The 19345-nt window shown below is 50.5% G+C and overlaps 1 protein-coding gene across 3 annotated transcripts in view; it reads left to right on the forward strand.

Moving 5' to 3' along the window:
* Positions 1 to 19345, forward strand: part of NOD2 (nucleotide binding oligomerization domain containing 2) — a 36312-nt gene that overhangs the window by 6926 nt on the left and 10041 nt on the right. For all 3 annotated transcript variants that reach the window (XM_058527788.1, XM_058527787.1, XM_058527789.1), the window contains exons 3-7: positions 6429 to 6534; positions 9282 to 11097; positions 15257 to 15340; positions 15570 to 15653; positions 17930 to 18013. In XM_058527788.1, coding sequence (XP_058383771.1) covers positions 6429 to 6534; positions 9282 to 11097; positions 15257 to 15340; positions 15570 to 15653; positions 17930 to 18013 — 2174 coding nt within the window. The remainder of the gene's footprint in view (positions 1 to 6428; positions 6535 to 9281; positions 11098 to 15256; positions 15341 to 15569; positions 15654 to 17929; positions 18014 to 19345) is intronic.

A 19345-nucleotide genomic window follows, 5' to 3' on the forward strand; every position in this document is an offset into this window, starting at 1 on the left:
TTTGGTGTCGTAGCACTACTGATGAGAGAAAGTGTTGTGCGGTGGCCAAGGGCGTGGATTCTGGAGTCAGAATGACACAGGCTCAGGGGCAGCTGTGTGTGACTGCGGGCTTCTCTAGGCATACTCTCCATCCTTCACCTCTCCTTTCCAGTTTCCTCATCTGTAAAACATCTATAAGGTTCTTGGGAGAATTCAGTGAGTCGATTTGTGTAACACTTAGAAGAGTGTGGTGCACGGTAAGCACTCCTTAGCATCACACTTGGCTGCCATCGATTCTGTTTTCAGTGATATCAGTACTTGTACACTTATATTTCTTCTGTTTTAATAACAGCTCAACAGATCATAACAATTCATTAAATTAAACCTGTATTTAATAATTATTATAGCACGCTATGTACTAACGTAGTTGAAACGCCCACATAGGATTTCTGATGTGAAATTGTGTTAGATTGTAGACGTTCAGAGTTGGGATATAACTGCCTCTGAAAATGCTATTCCACAAGAGCTGAACAGTGTCTTTGGGTATTTTTGAAACTCTTTGTTTTATTTTCCCCCAGACAGCGACCCTCGGCCCTCCTGTGATGCGGCTGGAATCGTCATTAACATCCCCCTTTATAGATTGGGAAATTGAGGCCCAGAAAGGTGGTTTGAGTTAGCTCACAGTAGTTGATGAGAGGGCCAGTGCTGTAGCCAGTGCCTTGACTTATTCATTTATCATTAATTTCTTCATTCATTTATTTAGCCAGAATCTGTTTAGATGCCTACTATGTGCCAGGCTCTGTCTTAAAGCTTATTATACTCAGAGTGCCTTGCACATAGTAGGCACTCAGTCAATACTTGTTGATGAAATACATGAATTAATGAATGAATTGGAATTACATTGCATTGTTAGGATGGGCTAGCTTGGGGGACTTTCTAGTTTTTTAGTTTTGTCTATTTTTAAAAAAAATGTATTTGGTGTCCAGGTGAGTTTAGGTAAGCCTAGGTTGAGACTGATGCTATAAGCCAGTCTGTCTTCAAGGCTGTTTTAAAGCCGGCTCAAGGTGGCCAAGTATTTACAGAGCAGACATGGTGTGGTCCCCTCTCATTAGTGCACGTGAGACTTACAATCATACCCTGAGACCATCTTTGTGAGCCTGGCCCTGTGGGGATTACAGAAGACATGTTAGTTATTGTACCTACCTTGGTCTCTTTTGTGATATGTTGGGGGGATCAAATCAGCCCACGTGGGAAGTTACAGGATTGTGTCTTATCCTCTTTGATCAAGTGTTCAACAGCATAGTCTTGTCTGGATGCCCTGAGGGGTTTGGAGAAGATAGCCTAGAACCCTAGGGCCCAGAGGAGACAGAGAATGAATAGAGGAAGTATTTGGATTGATGAAGAAAAGAAAATAGGATAACTGATGAGTCAAAGAAGAAATCATACTAGAAATCTGAAAATATTCAGAACCAAACAATAATGAGAATATGATTTATAAAAATTATGGGATACAGCTAAAGCAGAACATAGAGGAAAATTTATAACCTTGTAGTAGGAAAGAAGAAAGGCTGTATTTTAATGAGCTAAGAATCCATCTTAAGAAATGGCTAGGTAAACAGCAAAAATGTTGAGGGTGGGATGGAGCTGAGCACGTGGAAAGGATAGCAGACAAGAGATCTGAGGATCGTAGGAGTTTACAAAGGGACTAGGCTGCCTGGGGTTTAAGTTTGTAGAATCCAGCTCTCTCTGAGCCTCTGTTGAGCTCTGGCATTTATGATTCTTTAACTTAGTAGCTGAATTTCTGATTCAGTGTGGGTGACACTTGTGGTATGTCCAAGTACCATATCCCCCTAGTCCAGGACTGCCTTGTATACTCTCATGATGATTTCCTATAAAGAGGTAGTTGTCATGGCCTGCGAGGTAGGGACTAAAAAATGCTGTGGAATGAAACACAGTGCAAGGTAAAGAACTAAATCCCTAAAATACCCATTGCTGCTATTTCCTGAGTGAGTGCCTACCGTATGCCAGGCCTTGTGCTCAGCCCTCTATGTTTATTATCTCATTTAAGCCACATCCCTACCTTCCAAGGTATAGTGTGGCCACACTGTTTCTTAACAATGAAGAAACTGGGAAGTGGCCCAGCTAGAATTTGAGTCCAGGCCTGTTTGTCTCCATAGCTTGTGATCTTCTCTCTCTGTCATGAAATGTGAGGGCTTCATGGGGTAAACTTGCTCACTTGGGCATAACAGTTAGCAAACGTGAGGCTCGAACACCAGCTGTAATACCAGCTGTCCATATGACTCATGCAGCTGCTAAAGTTGATAGGGCCTGGGTGTCAGACTGCATTGCTTGGATCCTTCACAGTATTAACTTAACACATTTAACTTGGGAAAGGTACCATGCCTACAGAAAAGTGTATAATTTCATATGTTATGGCATAAACGTATTCCTATCACCCAGGTGAAGACATAGAATGTCACCAGTACCTTGCTCAATTGCGACCACTAGTGGTAACCACTAGCCTGACTTTTATGTTAATCATTTGTTTGCTTTTCTTTATAGTTTTAATAACTTATACAATTAATCCTCAAACATTGTATTGTTTTGTTTTGAAAAACTGCATAGCAAGCATAAACATAGCTGTGTCAGGAAAGCGCAGTGTTACCTTTCCTTCCTGGAAGAAAGTCCCAGGAGCAGGGAAGCTGATCAGGGTCTCGGGGACAAGGTCTGGCTGTACCTTCTTGGGGGGTTTGTGAGGGCCCCTGGGGGGAAGTCAGTGGGCAAGGTCATGAGTGAGTCCTGGGAAAGACAGGGCTCCCCACAGCTGGAGGATCTGGTAGGGCGGGTGCGAGTCAGGGGCTGGATGTCCAGTAGGAATACGGTCAGAGGAAGTGGGCTGCTCTGTCTGTTCAGTTGTAAGCTTGCCAAAGGCTCCTCCAGCTCCCAGGAATGGGGCAAGGCCAACACTGTGTGGGGTGAAATGAGTGGTCTCAGCTGACACAGGCAGCAGGGGTTGATAGAAAGAATGATATTAACCCCTGGAGCAGACAAGCCAAATATAGATAAGGATTAGAGCCAGGCCTGTCTGGACATCTAGTAGATAACTGCCCTCAATATATCTGTGTCTTGTGTCACACTGCTCCAGTCTGTCTGGACTGGTGGCCCTCTGCTTGTGGTACAGAGCTATCATTCTGAGATTTCTCTTCATGATCCTCCTGTGTTAGTTCTCCTGTATCCTGAATACTAACTCTTCTTTCTTGGTTTGCTCCACTTTGGTAGATCATATCCTCTAGTCAATTCTTTAGAATGAGTGTATGGGAATTAAAATGTCTGAGCTCTTACATGTCTAAAAGTTTCCTAATACTTGATCGATAGTTTGGCTGGGTATAAAATTCTGAGTGGGTCATCATTTTCCTTCATAATTTTGAGAGCAATACTCCCTTATCTTCTCTCTTCCAGAGAAGAATTGCTGGAAGAATTCCAAAACCATTTTGTAACTCTTTCTGGAAACTTACAAAATTTTCTTTTGGTCCCTAAAATTCTGAAATTTCACAATTATGTACTGTGGTGTTCTTCCATTGTGCTAGGCACGCAAGAGGCACTTTGAATTTGGAAACTCATGTCTTTATGTTCTGGAAAATTTTCTTGATTAGTTTATTGATGATTTCTTCCTATTTTCTCTCTTCTTTCTTTACAGAACTATTTAAATTTTAGAACTCCTGGACTGATCCTCCAATTTTTTTCTATTTCTCATCTATTTTCCATCTCTAAGTGTGTTCTTGCTCTGCTTTCTGTATGATACCCTCAGCTTTATCTTTAAACCCTTGAGTTTTTCATTTTGCTATCATTCTTTTAATTCCAAAAGCTCTTTTTGAATGTTCCTTATTATGGTATCCTGTTCTTGTTTTATGGATGAAAAATATTCTCTTACTTAAGGATCATAATGATAGGGTATTTTAAAATATTTTTTGTAATTTCTTTACACTCTGCATAACCTTTTTATCCTTCAAGTTGCTTTATCCTCCCCCACTTATTTGACTTCCATCTCCCATATTAGATGCTTTCTTTGGACATGTGATAATCCTTGGTTGTCTGCTCATGACTGAAATAAAGTACTTCAAAACTTACTGGACAGTCAGAGCATGGAGGTGAGACTTGTCTACTTTGAGTTTCACTGTAGACATTTTGGGAAATGGCAGTGTTTGTATCTTTAGACCTTTCCTCCTGGGTTGGTTGAGTCCCCAGTGTAGACTTCACAGACCTCTTGCCTGGAGGTAGAGGTCTGATGGCCAGAGTTGTGGGAACCGAGTGAGTGAGAGGGCCGGGCATTGATGGTGGTGGGAGGCTGGGCATTCAGCACTCATTTTGCATATGCTCATTTAAAACCTCTGTTTGGGGGGTAATCCCGCCCTCCTTCATTGTACCCGGTGCCTCACAGTCTAGGGACTCTGTTTTAGCTTTTCCAGATTATAACTCTTCACACTTGGCCATGGCAGGGCAGGGACAATTGCTAGTGGCTTGGAGTGGGTAAAGGGAACTGGAGATCTGTTTCATAAAGCACTCTGACTCAGCCTTCCTTGATTTAATCGTTTCCTTCAGTTCCAGCAGCCTTTATAGATTCTGAGATACATTGTGTGGTTTTCAATTTCCCCATTGTTGGCTTAGGGTTTGGCTCTCCTAATTCTATTACTATTCATTCATCTGGCAAGTCCTTGAGCACCTACTCTGTGCCAGGCACTTGTCTAGGTGTTGGGGATACAGCAATGAACAAAACAGACAAAAATCCTCGTCTTGGAGATGCTCACATTCCAGTGGGGCGAAATAGACAATAAGCAAAAGGAAGTAAATGACAGAATATGTTTGAAGGTGATACGTGCTGTAAAAAACAGTAGAGTGGGTTTGGGGGTTGAGAATCACAGGGGCCGGGGGTCCGTGATTGCAATTTTAGATAGACTGGTCAGGGAGTTCGCACTGAGAAGGTGAAATCTGAGCAAAGACTTAAAGGAGGTGAGGGAATTAGTCATGTGGATATCTGGGGGAAGGACATGCCAGGCAGAGGGGACAGCCAGGGCAAGGGCCCAGAGGTGGGTGCATGCTTGGTATTTTCAGGAAACAGGAGGCTGGTGTGCTGAGTGGAGTGGGCAAGGGGAAGAAGAGTAAGAGATGAGACCAGAGAAGTAACCAGGATCCAGATGATCCCAGGCAGGACTTTTGTCTGGTTGGGGCCTTGTTGGTTACTGTTGGACTTAGGCTTCTACTCTGAGAAATGACAGAACTGTTGGGACATATGTAACAGGAGTAGTGTGGTCTGGCTTTTACTTTCAAAGAATTACACTCCAACTGTGGTGTTGAGAACAGATGTTGGATACAGGGACAGAAGCAGAGAGACCAGTTATGCAGCCTTTGCAGTTTTCTAGGTGAGCAATGGTGGTGGTCTGGACTGGGTTGGCAGTAGAGGAGATGATGATAAGAGGTGGGGCTCTATTGCTGTGTATCCAACTTGGTAGACACTGGCCACATGTGGCTAATGAGCACTTGAAACGTGGTTGGTCTACAATGAGATTCTGTTTCAAAGACTTAATATGAAAGAAAGAATGTAAAATATCTCACTAATTTTTTATATTGGTTACATGTTGAAATGGTAATATTTTTGCTATACTGGATTAAATAAAATATATGATTAAAATTAATTTCATCTTTTTTTTAATCTTTAAAAATATGGCTATTAGAAGACTCAAAATGACACGTGTCTGGCATTATACTTCTATTGGACAATGCTGTTCTGGGTATACTTTGAAGGTGGAGCCAACAGGAAATGCTGGTGGATTGCAGAAGAGAGGCTTCAAGGATGATTCTAGAACTTTGGGGCTGAGCAACTGGAAGGATGGAGTTGATGTTAGCTGAGATGAGGAAGGCTGTGGGTTTGGCATGTGTGTGCAGATTAGGAGTTTAGTTTTGGATATGTTAAATTGGAGGTGTTTGTGAGACTTCTAAGTGGAGATGGAGATGAGACTTCTAAGAGTGGATGTGTTGTCCAATGTTCGGGGGAGTAGTTCAGGTTGGAGATGAAAATGTGGGAGTCATGCGCAGAGATGGCATTTCAAGCCACAAGACCCAATGAAATCACCTCTCTTCCAAATGATTTGCAGCTTTCCAAATTGTTTTTCCTATCCTCGTAGGTTTATAGGTTTATGTCTTTTTTTTTTTTTTTTTAAGTTAGTCTCTCTTTTGGTGGGTTTTGAGAGGCAGCCAGATTGGATGTGTGTATTTAAGTGTTCATTTCACCACCTAATGCTGCATTGACTTTTTTAAACTCATCTTGTTGTTTGGATGTTTTTCCGGCCTTTTATTGTGGTGGAAGAGAGATGCCTATGAAATTGTAGTAATCAGTAGAAACCTTCCCTCTGTCACCTTTTCTGGAAAAATAATGGCCTTTGCTTTCCCCGTAGGCAAGAAGGCTCCTCGATCTTGCCACAGTGAAGGCGAATGGATTGGCTGCCTTCCTTCTACAACATGTTCAGGAATTACCAGTCCAGTTAGCCCTGCCTTTCGAAGGTATTTATATGTTCTTCTCAGTTCATCAGAAAGGGAGACAAAAGCTGTGTAGATTCATGGTTAAGAGCAAAAACTCCAGGGCCGGCCCCATGGCTTAGCTGTTAAGTGCGTGCGCTCCGCTGCTGGCGGCCCGGGTTCGGATCCCGGGCGCGCACCGACGCACCACTTCTCCGGCCATGCTGAGGCCGCGTCCCACATACAGCAACTAGAAGGCTGTGCAACTATGACATACAACTATCTACTGGGGCTTTGGGGGAAAAAAATAAATTAAAAAAAAAAAAAAAGAGCAAAAACTCCAGAGTGAGACACGGCTGTTAGAATCCCACTTCCTGGCTGTGCAAGTCTCCCTAAGACTCAGTTTCCTCCTTTTAAGGATAACACCACTGCTGTCTCATCAGGCTACTGGGAGGATTAAAAGGATGAACATGTGTAATATGAGGGTTAGCTTTTGTTACTTCCCACACTGCAGAATGCTAATTGGAGCTACCGTGTATTGAGGGCTAGTGCAGGCGTTCCTTACTAGCCAAACGTTATCTGTACTGAAAAGATGTGGATACACTTTTTGAGATAGGGCTGGTATCTCTTGATCTCTGCAATTCAGCTACTCACTATCAGAAACTCAAGAACCAAATGGATTTAGATAACGTGGGATCTCTCATTGCACATGGTCACCAGCCCAAGTCAGGAACCCGAGAGGCGTGGATGGCACAGCTTGAACGTCCTAGGCATCCTGCCAGGCGCTTTGTTTACGACATCTGTCCTTTGTGACAACCCTGAGAAGTAGGTGTCGTGTTGTCCACTTTATAGAGGTGAAAACTGAGACAGGGAGATGGAGTGATGCGATAGGGGAGGGTAGGTCTGGTTTGAGACTGTTTCCACCTCTGCTTAGAGAATGGATCGTCAGTTGTAAAGAGAGGACACTTTACAGTGGCGCTTTTCCACATCACCGCGGGGAAAGCTCCTTGGCACTGGGGCCCCTGACCTGTGTGTGGTGCTGGCAGATGGCTTTCTCACCCTGGGCCCTGCCCTCTGGGCAGCGAGCGTGCTTGTGGGAGGGATGGCTGGTGCCTGGGTGTGCACCCTCTCACCCGAGAACAGCACACAGACATCCGGGCAGGACAGGGGTGCAGGCACAGAGCACGGTGCCTGGCTGGGCCCTTGGTTAATGTCTGCTCTTGATATCATCAAACACAGCTGGCCATCCATGCATCGAAACACTGTGCCGTGGTGTAAGATTCCCCAGGGTGACGAACTGAAAGGTGATGACTGACATGTGATTGTTTGTTTTTAAAATGAGAGAGGATTTTTTTTCTGGAGAATTTTTATGTCATTGGTGATGGCTGGAAAACCTGCATTGGAAATCAGGGTATTAGAGAGGGAAAAATATATTTTGTGGTCTCCGTTCAGTGCTCCTGGTATATCCAGAGGGGCATTAAGAGCAACGATAATCATCAGCTCTGGGAACAGAAAAGGAGATGCAAACACAGGGCATCTCCTTTGTACGACTAGAGATACAGCTTCGATGTGCTCAGAAGTACGTGTTAGCCTTGGCTTGAGAACAAATGGGCAGAACTTGGTTTGGGGCAGTGAGGCTGTGACGCAGTGACCCATGCGCTGAGGTGCCACCACCCTGGGGCTCTGGACCACCACTTCCCCATTTCCTAAAAGGAGAACCAATCCCTGCCACAGGAAGTGGTTTGTTCACGTTGGCATAAGTGGATAAAGGAAGAGCAGCCCTGCAGACACACCCTGGCAGGAGAACGCGTCCTGCAGCGGATTGTGTGGGGAGGATGGGGAAGCGGATCTTGATCAGGGGGTCTTGTCCAAGTGCTTGACCTGGGCATCCCAGTGACCCTGAGGCCATCCAGTGCTAGGTCCCCCCAGACAATCCAGGGTAATCTCCCCATCTCGAGGTCTTTAGCTTAATCACCTCTGTCTAGTCCCTTTTGCAAGTAAGGTAACATATTCACAGATCCTGAGGATTGGGATGTGGACGTCTTTGAGGGGCCACTGTTGTGCCTACCACACCTACTAATAATGATGAAAATAAACACTGTTTTTTTGAGAGTTTACCAAATGTCAGAAATTCTTTTAAACTCTATTTTATCTCCTTTCCTCTTGAAACAATCCTTCAAGGTATGGATTGTCCCCATTTTTACAGATAAGAGTAGGGAGGCCAGAAAGGCTCAGTGGCTTGCCTAAACTCATGGCGGACCCAGGTTTCAAGCTCAGGTGTGTCTGCAGAAACTGGGCTCCTGAGCCCTTAAACCTCCTGTTTCGCTTTACAAAGATGCGCCTGAGGCTGCGTGGTGAAGGGACTCATCTAAGGCCACCTAGTCCATATGTGGGACAGGCATCAGAATGCAGGTCTTCTGACGCCAGCCCAGTGCTCCTTCCAGTCTACAGCTCTTCCTGATGTAGTAATAATAAGAGCGCCAGCTAACGTCTTTTGAGCACACACTTTGCGTTGGACACTGAACGAATCATTGACATGCATTATCTTGATTGATCCATGTAAAAACCCTCTAAGGTAGGGACCACCATTTCATCCACTTCACAGGGGAGGCAACTGAGGCTTTGGAAGGTTACATGACTGTCCTCAATGTCCATTGAGAGTGGAGGGCCAGGACTGGCGCCTGCTGGCTATTCCCTCCCGTCTGTATCATCACAGTACCCCATGCAGCCCACTCTCTGGTCAGGTCCCATCGTCCCCATGGTCCCACCTCATTTGCCTCTTCCATCTCTAGATGCCGCCTGTAAGAAGTACATGTCCAAGCTGAGGACCACGGTGTCTGCTCAGGCCCGCTTTCTGAACACCTACGACGGGGCAGAAAATCTTTGCCTGGAGGAAATATACACAGAGAACGTTCTGGAGATCCGGACGGAGGTGGGCATGACTGGAGCCCCGCAGAAGAGCCCTGCCACCCTGGGCCTGGAGGACCTCTTCAGCACCCCCGGCCACCTCAACAAGGATGCGGACACCGTGCTGGTAGTGGGCGAGGCGGGCAGCGGCAAGAGCACGCTCCTGCAGCGGCTGCACCTGCTGTGGGCCACGGGGCGGGACTTCCAGGAGTTTCTCTTTGTCTTCCCGTTCAGCTGCCGGCAGCTGCAGTGCGTGGCGAAGCCGCTCTCCGTGCGCGCGCTGCTCTTCGAGCACTGCTGTTGGCCGGACCTTGGCCAGCAGGACGTCTTCCAGTTCCTCCTTGACCACCCCGACCGCGTCCTCCTCACCTTCGACGGCTTTGACGAGTTCAGGTTCAGGTTCACGGATCGCGAGCGTCACTGCTCTCCCACCGACCCCGTGTCTGTCCAGAGTCTGCTCTTCAACCTTCTGCAGGGCAACCTGCTGAAGAACGCCCGCAAGGTGCTGACCAGCCGTCCCGACGCGGTGTCGGCGTTCCTCAGGAAGTACGTACGCACGGAACTCAGCCTCAAGGGCTTCTCGGAAGAGGGCATCGAGCTGTACCTGAGGAAGTGCCATCGCGAGCCCGGGGTGGCCGACCGCCTCATCTGCCTGCTCAAAGCGACCTCAGCCCTGCACGGTTTGTGCCACCTTCCTGTCGTTTCGTGGATGGTGTCCAAGTGCCACCAGGAGCTGTTGCTGCAGGGCGGGGGGTCCCCGAAGACCACCACGGATATGTACCTGCTGATCCTGCAGCATTTCCTGCTGCATGCCTCCCCAGCAGACTCAGCCCCCCACGATCCGGGACCTGGCCTGCTTCGAGGCAGGCTCCCCACCATCCTGCACCTCGGCCAGCTGGCCCTCTGGGGCCTGGGCACGTGCTGCTATGTGTTCTCCGCCAAGCAGCTCCAGGCAGCACACGTCGACAGTGAGGACATTTCTCTCGGCTTCCTGGTGCGGGCCAAAAGGGTTGTGCCAGGCAGCGTGGCCCCCCTGGAATTCCTGCACATCACTTTCCAGTGCTTTTTTGCTGCGTTCTACCTCGTACTCAGTGCTGACACGCCACCGTCCTCGCTCAGATACCTCTTCAATTGTCGCAGGCCAGGCAGCTCGCTGCTGGCCAGGCTGCTGCCCACCATGTGCGTGCAGGGCTCGCGGTGCAGGGAGGGCAGCGTGGAAGCTTTGCTGCAGGGGGCCGAGCCTCACAACCTCCAGATCACAGTGGCCTTCCTGGCAGGGCTGTTGTCCCGGGAGCACCGGGGCCTGCTGGCCGAGTGCCAGGGGTCTGAGAAGGCCCTGCTCCGGCGCCAGGCCTGTGCCCAGTGGTGTCTGGCCCGCAGTCTCCACAAGCATTTCCACTCCATCCCGCCAGCTGTGCCGGGCGAGGCCAAGAGCATGCACGCCATGCCCGAGTTCGTCTGGCTCATCCGGAGCCTGTACGAGATGCAGGAGGAGCGGCTGGCGAAGGAGGCTGTGCGTGGGCTGGACGTCGGACACCTTAAGCTCACGTTTTGCAGCGTGGGCCCGGCCGAGTGTGCCGCCCTGGCCTTCGTGCTGCGGCACCTCCGGCGGCCTGTGGCCTTGCAGCTGGACCACAACTCTGTGGGCGACGTTGGCGTGGAGCAGCTGCTGCCTTGCCTCGGCAGCTGCACAGCTCTGTAGTGAGTGTTGCTGGGTGATGCTGGCTGGGCGTGGTGGGAATGACACCATCGAGGTGCAGGTGCGGGAGCACCGTGCTGGGATCCAGGAGTTCAGGCCCACCCCAGCCCTGCCACCCCTTCTGTGTAAGGACCCCACCCATCCCTTCTCCAGTCTGGGCCTTAGTTTAAATATAGGATAATGATAGCCATGATTCATTGAACGTCCTACGTGACAGCCACTTTGCTAATCACTTCCTGGAATTACCTCCTTTGCTCCCCCCGCCCTCCCTGGTCTGCAGCAGGCACATTCTTATCCCCATCATCCTAGACTCGAGGCTCAGAGAAGCCAAGTAACTTGTCCAGGGTCACGTAGGAAGTGGCAGAGCTGGGATTCACAGATCACATCTCTCTGGTTAGAAGCCCTTCCCCCGACAAGCAGCCTGTCTGTGGACGGGCTTCAGAGAATCCGTGACAACCTTGAAGTCACACGCAGAGTTTTGTCTAATATATGTCTGTATTAGGAACTGCCCCAAATCGGAGGTGACTTCTGCCCCATCAGAAACTTTACAATCCCAACGAGATGGGAATTTCGGGACCCGAGAAAGAGAAAGTGGCTGCAGAGTCTCGCCTGCGCCTTTATTCCTTACGTAGCGCTGTGTCCACGCGAGATTTTGCTGTCACCCTTGCTGCTTTCCGCCGCTGTCGGAAGGTGTGAGGTCCCCCCTCTGGAACGTCTGTGCCCCAGCACCCGGGAGCCTCTCTCCATGTCTTGGGCCAGGCGAGGGCAGAGTGTATCCAGGTGTGGCCAGATAAAGGAAGGTTGGCCAGTACAATACTCTATTTCCCTGGGAAGGAGGAATCATGATATTTTCACTCAGGAATTTCGAGACCTGTCTGTGGGGCTATCTTCCTGAGCACGCTGCAGGCTCCCCAACTCCCCTTCCAGCCCTGAAAGGGGGTGTCCTGGTCCCTATTTATAACCTCTGAGGAAGCAGAAGTTGTAGCTTAAAGTCTACTCTCAGCCTCCCAGGGCTTTTGGTCTACCCCGGGTGACGTTATTTGACCGTAATTAAGGGACTTACCTCTCCTTGTATATATTAGGATGACATTCCTTCTCGAGGCCACAGCAGCATGATTTTTTTCCTCTGTGGAGCAGACACACAGATATCTACTAGAACCTGTGCGGTGACCTTTGTCATCTCTTACATAGGAACTGTGATCATAAGTTGATAAATATGATGTAATAATATAATGTATAACATATCATATGGAGTTAATATGTATATTATATGTAATTAATATATATGATAAATATGAATATATCAGAAGGAAACAGATGATGCACTTAAATCGGATGATTTGAGGAGAGTTTAATAAGGGACTGTTTACACGTCTTGGGTAGGAGTTAGGAAGAGCAAAAAGGGATGGTGCAAGGTCCTGGGGTAGTAACAGCGGGGGTGGGCCGGGGTCGTTATCCTCCTTAGGCCTGACAGACAGGGCAGGGAAGGAGTGGTTATTAGCTGAGAGGACGGTATGGAGAGGGCAGCCTGATGGGAACTGCAGCAGCCCGGAAGGGTGGGGTCTGGGGGAATAAGGCCCAGCCCTTACTCTCCTCCCCATTCTTGCCTTCCAGCAGGGCCTTCTGCTGGCTAACCCAACAGGGAGCCAGAGCTGGGAGCCTGCTGCTCTAGTCGATGGAATCAGCAGCCCAGCACCGAGAGCCAGGTAGAGAAGGGGGAGAGTGGATCTGGCCGGGTAAACGGAGGATGGCTGGTACAATACTCTATTTCCCTAGGAAGGAAGGATTGCGATATTTTCATTCAGGAATTTTGAAACCTGTCTGTGGGGCTATTTTCTTGAATGTGCATTTTTCTGGATAGCGGACCCCTAGTTCTCAAAGGGGTCCTTGAACCCCAAGAGGTCAGGAAGCACTGGCGTGGATGATCCACATAGCTCCATCCCTAGGATGAATGGATCCTTTCTCCTTGGTTAGGAAGGCCCACGTGAGTCCCACGGCGTGTGGAGGAGCTGAGTGGAGGCTGGGGGCCTGTCTCTCTTTTCAGAGAAAGGTAAGGATGGTCTGGCTCTAGTGCTCAGACTCTAGTGTGCAAAGGGGCTTGTGGAAATGAGATTCTCAGGCCTGTCTCCGGCGATTCCCATCCTGAAGGTCTCGGGTGGGAGCTCAGGAATCTGTTTTTAACACAGTGATTCTCATACAAGCGGTTCAGAGGCCACACTGTGAAGACCGCTGGCCTGTGGGAACCAGCTTGATTCTCCATTAGCAGTTAAAGCCCTTAACCAAGTTGCACTGCTGTTCCCCTCCACACACGCAGTATTGACGTTGCCAACACTGTGTGGAGGGGAAACAACCGTCAGGTTGCTGAGTTGGCGTTTCCTGTGTGAGGGAGAGACAGAGAGATAGAAAGACAGAGAGGGAGGGAGGGAGGGAGCGAGGGGAAGAGGCTCCTCTCACGCAGAGCCACGCTACATCTCTCCCACTTGAAGTGTTCCCATGCCAACAGACACCCTCAGCCTCCAGGAAGCCCCGTGTACAAAGTGCCCCTCTGTGGGTGTCTTTAGACCCTGGCTGTGACTCTAGGGGGATGGCTTTCGAAGGTTTGTGACCGTGACCCCCAGTGAGAGAGGGTGTGAGTGGGCACACAGGCGTGTAAAACTGAAACCAGAGCTGCACAGATTGACTTTCCCTTATTTACTCCGATACGCTCTCCTCTCTTCTTCTTTTCTGTTCTTTTTCCATTTAAAAAAGTGCTGCTCGGGGGCCAGCCCTGTGGCCTAGTGGTTAAGTTCGGTGCACTCTGCTTTGGCAGTCTGGGTTCGCAGGTTCGGATCCTGGGCGCAGACCTATACCACTTGTCTGCCATGCTGTGGTGGCGACCCACGTAGAAGATAGAGGAAGACTGGCACAGATGATAGCTCAGGGTGAATCTTTCTCACCAAAAAACAAAAAAAGCTGCTCAGAACCTTCAGAGGTCACCAATGGGTCATGACATCTGACCTTAGAGCCCAGAGAAGGCCAGAAAGGAGAGGCCACATAACGTCATGGTAAAGAGTAGGCTTTGGAGCCAGACCACCTAGGCCCAAATCCTTTAGGCGCTGTGCCGCCTTGGCAAGGTAACTTCGCTTGCTGTGCCTTATTTCTAATGGACATCAGCATAATACCTACTTCAGGGCTGTGGGCATTAAATACCGTTACTCTTGGGCAGTGCTTAGGACAGTGGCAGCACATCTGAAGCTCCGTACCTCTGACCATCATGATCACAGGTAGCTTTTACCTTGTGCCAGGTGCTCACTGTCTGTGTGCACTGTGTCGGGTGCACTGTCTCTTTAAATCCTCACCAGGGCCAGTGAGGTCAGTAACAGCATCCTTCCCTTTTCACAGATGAAGGGACCAGCAAATAGCTAGTAAGTGGCCGCTTGGGATCAGGACTTCCACTGACGGAGTCCCGAGCCTGAGCTATTACGCTTCAAGACAGGGCCTCCCCTTCCCCAGTCTGCCTGCAGGTGAAGAGCGTGAGTACCCTGGGAGTCTGTATTTTAGGGAAGCTTTCAGACCGTCTTGTCATCAGGCGAGTTTTGGGAACGCTGCCCGGAGAGGAGTGTCAGAGGGGACCTGCTAGGCAGGCTGTGGCCTGTAGGAGTGATGTCGTTGGGGTGAAGGGCTGGTCAGCAGGGCCTCACTAACCACCCATTGCATGCTGGTTTTGGCCACTCTCGTCTGACTGGTCTGCCATGTGCTCACCTGGACAGAGGTAACATCATCATCGCCCCCAGGGGTCGCCTGCCTGGTTCCTCGCCCCTTCCCATGCGTCAGCTCCCGTCCGCCTCAGCCTCAGAACCTTCTGCGAGGCCGCTGTGATTCTCGTTTCCGTTTTACAGAACTGGGAATTAGGACGGTGACTTCCCGGGGATTCCATGTTCGTCAGGAGGGGCCCTGAGTCCCCACCTCCTGAGCTGTCCCCCATGTAGTTAGTGCGTGACATTAGTACCCTGGCCAGGGATGGAGGGAGTCCCCACTTTTCTGGGGTGCTCCGTCTTTGTGGCATTTCCCAGAAGCACAGATGCTGACACCTTGGGGATGAGTGACAGTCTTTTGGGGTTTGGTTCCTGTTTTTTTCCGCTCTCATCGGCTCTGTTTTCAAATTTATTTTGTGTTTTTTAGCTTGCGAGATAATAATATCTCAGACCGAGGCATCTGCAAGCTCATCGAACATGCCCTTCACTGTGAAAAGCTGCAGAAGTTAGCGTAAGTCGGGCTGGCCACGGACATCAGGCCCCACGTCCCCAACCCCACTCCAGGCCACGCCCCCTGGGCCACAGCCGTGAGCAAGTGACGGGCTGGGGCAGGGGTGTTTGCGTGTCTAGAGGGCGTGGGGTGACGCCTGTCTGGAGGGAACGGGCTACCCTGAGTTTGGGTGGTCATTTTCCTTGACTGTGCCTTGTCTCCATGTCTCCTCTCTCTCGGAACTTTCCAGTCTATTCAACAACAAATTGACGGATGGCTGTGCACACTCCATGGCCAGGCTCCTTGCGTGCAAGCAGAACTTCTTGGCATTGAGGTGAGCCTAGGGCTTCCCTGTTCCCTGGAAACTGTTTGCTTCCCCATGGCTGAGTCAGTTTGGTCTGGTCTCTGCCCTGGCTCGCCCACGCTGGGCTCCTGATCTCCTGGCTGAATCCCGGGGCAGGGTCTCCTTTTGAGCAGGGTTTTGCTAATGGATTGACCTCCACAGCAAACCCTGGACCAGCTTTGCCATGGGCTCCCTGCCCTTTGACCTTAGCCGCCAGGGCTGAAGAGGGTTTCCAGGCCCTTTTCCTTCCAATGTGTCTAGGAGCGTCCCAAGGTCTCCGGGCTTCCCTGGTGTACATGGAGCCCGTGCTGCGGGGGGAGGCACACAGCAGACACTCGCCACCTCAGCTGTGACAGCTAGTTGCTGAGAAGCTCCCAGAAGATCCCTTCACTGCTTGGCAGGTCCCGGGTTTCCACTCAGTCTGGGACACCTGCAATTCCGCTCCTCCCGGCCCTCCTGGCCTCAGCTGGAGTCTCTCTCCTCTCTGAAGCCATTAAATGGCCCCTGCAGCTGGTCTCGGGCTGGCCTGGCTTCTCTCTTTCTGGGCTATTCTTGTCCCTGACAGTAATTTTACGAGGCAGTAAGGAAGATAGAGTGAAGAACTGCTGCCCTCCATTCTTTCTACCTGCTCGGCCGGGTTTGGGGATGGGGGCTGCCATTTTTAAATAGTTGACCACGTCGCTCAGTCACAGGCAGGGCTGCTGAGGCCAGTGCCACAGGTGCCATTCTGTACAGAGGACTCTGTTGTGCTGCCACCACCTGCTCCCCCAGACTCACAGACCTGAGAGCGGCCGTGGCCAGACCCGGGCTGGCCCAACCCCAGGGAGGGCTATGGGCAGCAGAAAGGTGCTGCACTTGAAGTTGGAGGCATGGGGTTTTGGCTAACAGAGCATCATGGTTGAGAGCATGGGGCTCTGGAGTCAGACTGAGTGAGGTTTGAATCTAGGATCCCTGAGATTTGAATCCTCATTAGATGTGTGACCTTGGGTCAGACCAATGTCTCTGTGCCTCTGTTTCCCTTTCTGTAAAATGGAGATAGTAATGATAGCTACCTCACAGGTTGTTGTGATGATTAATTAAGCGAGTTACTATACATATGTACAATATAGTAAGTGCTTTATAGAGTGAGTTGAGAGATCGTGGGTAAATCATGTAAGTTCTCAGTGTGTTTATCCTATCTTAGTCCAGCTTTCCAAGGAGGGCTTAGATGTGCAACACGTTTACTGGGAAAATGCCTATGAGGGGAAATGGGGAAGGGAGCTGGGGAGGCTGGGAGAGTCATCAGATTGCAACACAGGTCTGACCCTGAATGAGGGAGAGAGGGAAGGAGCGTGGTTGACTTCAGTGCAGTTCTGAGAGAGCACGGAAGGCTGTGAGGAGGCCTCCAGCCAAGCCTGCCCGCAGAGGAGTCTCCTGGCTGCTGGGCACTGGCTGGGAGCAGGCTGTGGGGAGCAAGGCTCGGTGCAGAGGTGACGTTGGAATTCCCAGCACAGCAGTTAGGCACCCTGTGGTCGGAGGTGTGAGAGGCCGCCCCATCCGTTCTCGAAGGGGATGATGATACCTGCCCTGTAGGGTTGTTGTGAGTCGCAGGGGCTTAATGTGTATGAAAGTTCTCTGAAAAGATGAAAGCCTGTGATTATTCCAGGAAGCCTGAGTTTGCGGTGAGAGTTCTGGGGCCCTCTCTGAAGCTCTCTGAGGGGTCTGGATTTTGCTGAAACCCCCTCCCCAACCCCTGCCCAGAGGCTCAGTAGGATCCCTTCCTCTGTCCCAGCCCCTGGGCCTGCCCAGGCTCTTTCAAAACAGGTGAATGCTACCTGTAACCACAGTGGATCTGGAACGCTGCAGGGGGCACGCTGGAGTCTAGTGTCGGCAGACCAGCAGGCGGCTGGGACGGGAAGGTGTGACAGTGAGTCACCCTTGCTCCCCTGGGGAAAGTGCCTCCCGGACGGCTGTCTATTGTGCCTCCTGCCCTGCCAGTCACACTGCTTTGCAAAACAGGCTCCCCCAGTCCTTTCCCTTTGCTGGTGGAAAATGAAATCGTGGGAGCCAGTGAGTAAGCTCCCCTCTCACCCCCCAGCACAGACAGCACACATTATGTCTGCTGGGAGGGGCAGGAGCCAGGGGACGGCTCCTGTGTCCCGCAGCAGAAAGGGCCTCCAAGCTTTGTTCTGTGTTTCTCTGTCCACGCCTCACTTTCCCCACCAGCCCCAGGCCTCCACGGTGCTAATGGTCCTCATGTCCTGCATCCTTTCTGTCTTCCCTTCCAGGCTGGGGAATAACCACATCACTGCCGCGGGCGCCGTGGTGCTGGCTGAGGGTCTCCGAGCCAACACTTCCCTGCAGTTCCTGGGGTAGGCTGGATTCCGGGGCAGAGGGGCTGCACGGAGGGGCGTGAGGCTTGTAATTTAGGGGAAGGTGAAACCCTTCAGCAGGAAGGCCCCAGAGGCAGCCCAGGCTACAGTGGGAGGGCGAGGCAGGAGAGAGTAGGTGGCCCTTGGCTGCCTCGGCGCTTGCTTGTCACTCGATAAACAGGAAGTTCAGGATGTCTGGGGTGGCGGGGGCCAGTGCCCACGCTGCTGGCAGGAAGCCCTCTGGTCCTTGCTGGTGCTAGGGCTGTGCTTCTCACCTTTGTCTTGCATTGGAGCCACTTGGGAGCCACGCCATTGCCTGAGCCCCACCTCAGACAAACTAAATGAAGTATCTAGATATGGTACCCAGGGATCAGTAATTTTGAAAAGCTTCCAGAGGATGCGCAGCCAGGGGTGAGAACCCAGGGAAGAGAAGGAAGTGAGGAAGGCTGGAGACTGCAGCCAAGATGGTGGGGCTTCGCCAGCCCCTTCAGAGCTCTTGCTGCAGGGCCACGCCAGGCCTGCAGGGAGGGGAGGAGAGTCAGACGCAGGTGGGAGGGCAGTCCAGCGGACCCAGGGCCCCAGTGGGGCTTATTCTGTTTGCTGGGCAGAGCAACTGCCCTCCAGGGTTGCACCCACGCAGTGCCCTGCAGCTCCTCTTCTGTCCCGTCTTGTCCTGGTGTGAACTGAGGTCCATTTGACAAGAACTGGGGGTTTTAGAACCCAAGACTGGAGGAAGAGAGAATAACCTTAGCGCCCAGGTGTTCCAGCCCATTTCACAGACAGGCACGTTGCCCACAAGCTCAGTTGAGCCAGGAGAGGGACTGCGTTCCTGGAGAGATCAGCACCTTTTCCAGGCTGCATTAGTAGCAGCACAGAGTCTAGAACAAGGGGGGCCACAGCCCCACTGAGCTCTTTCCTGCTTGAGGTCACGTCTGGCACGTCTGGGTCTTTATCCTTCATATATATTAAGGCCCCTGTCTGGGCCGGGCACTGCGCTAAAACCCCAAGCACTATCACGTGACACACACTGTGCTGTAACTTGCATTGTGTATCTTAACGATATGTGGGCATGTTTTCACATCATATGACTCATTTTTTAAAGAATAGCTCCTTAGTATTCCACTGGTGGGAGGCCGTAATCTATTTAACTGGTCTCCTGCTGATGCACACTTAGGTCGTTTCCAGGTTTTTTGCTGTTGCAGTGTCATATCCATATCCATATATGTCATATCCATAGCTCAATAAATATTTACCTGATGAATGGAAGTGCAGGGAACATTCTGGCTCAGCTCTCTTGCGTGCTTGTGCACATTCTCGTCCAGCCTGTTTCAT

The sequence above is a fragment of the Diceros bicornis genome, chromosome 32, assembly GCF_020826845.1.
Source record: "Diceros bicornis minor isolate mBicDic1 chromosome 32, mDicBic1.mat.cur, whole genome shotgun sequence".
Classification (NCBI taxonomy): Eukaryota; Metazoa; Chordata; class Mammalia; order Perissodactyla; family Rhinocerotidae; genus Diceros; species Diceros bicornis.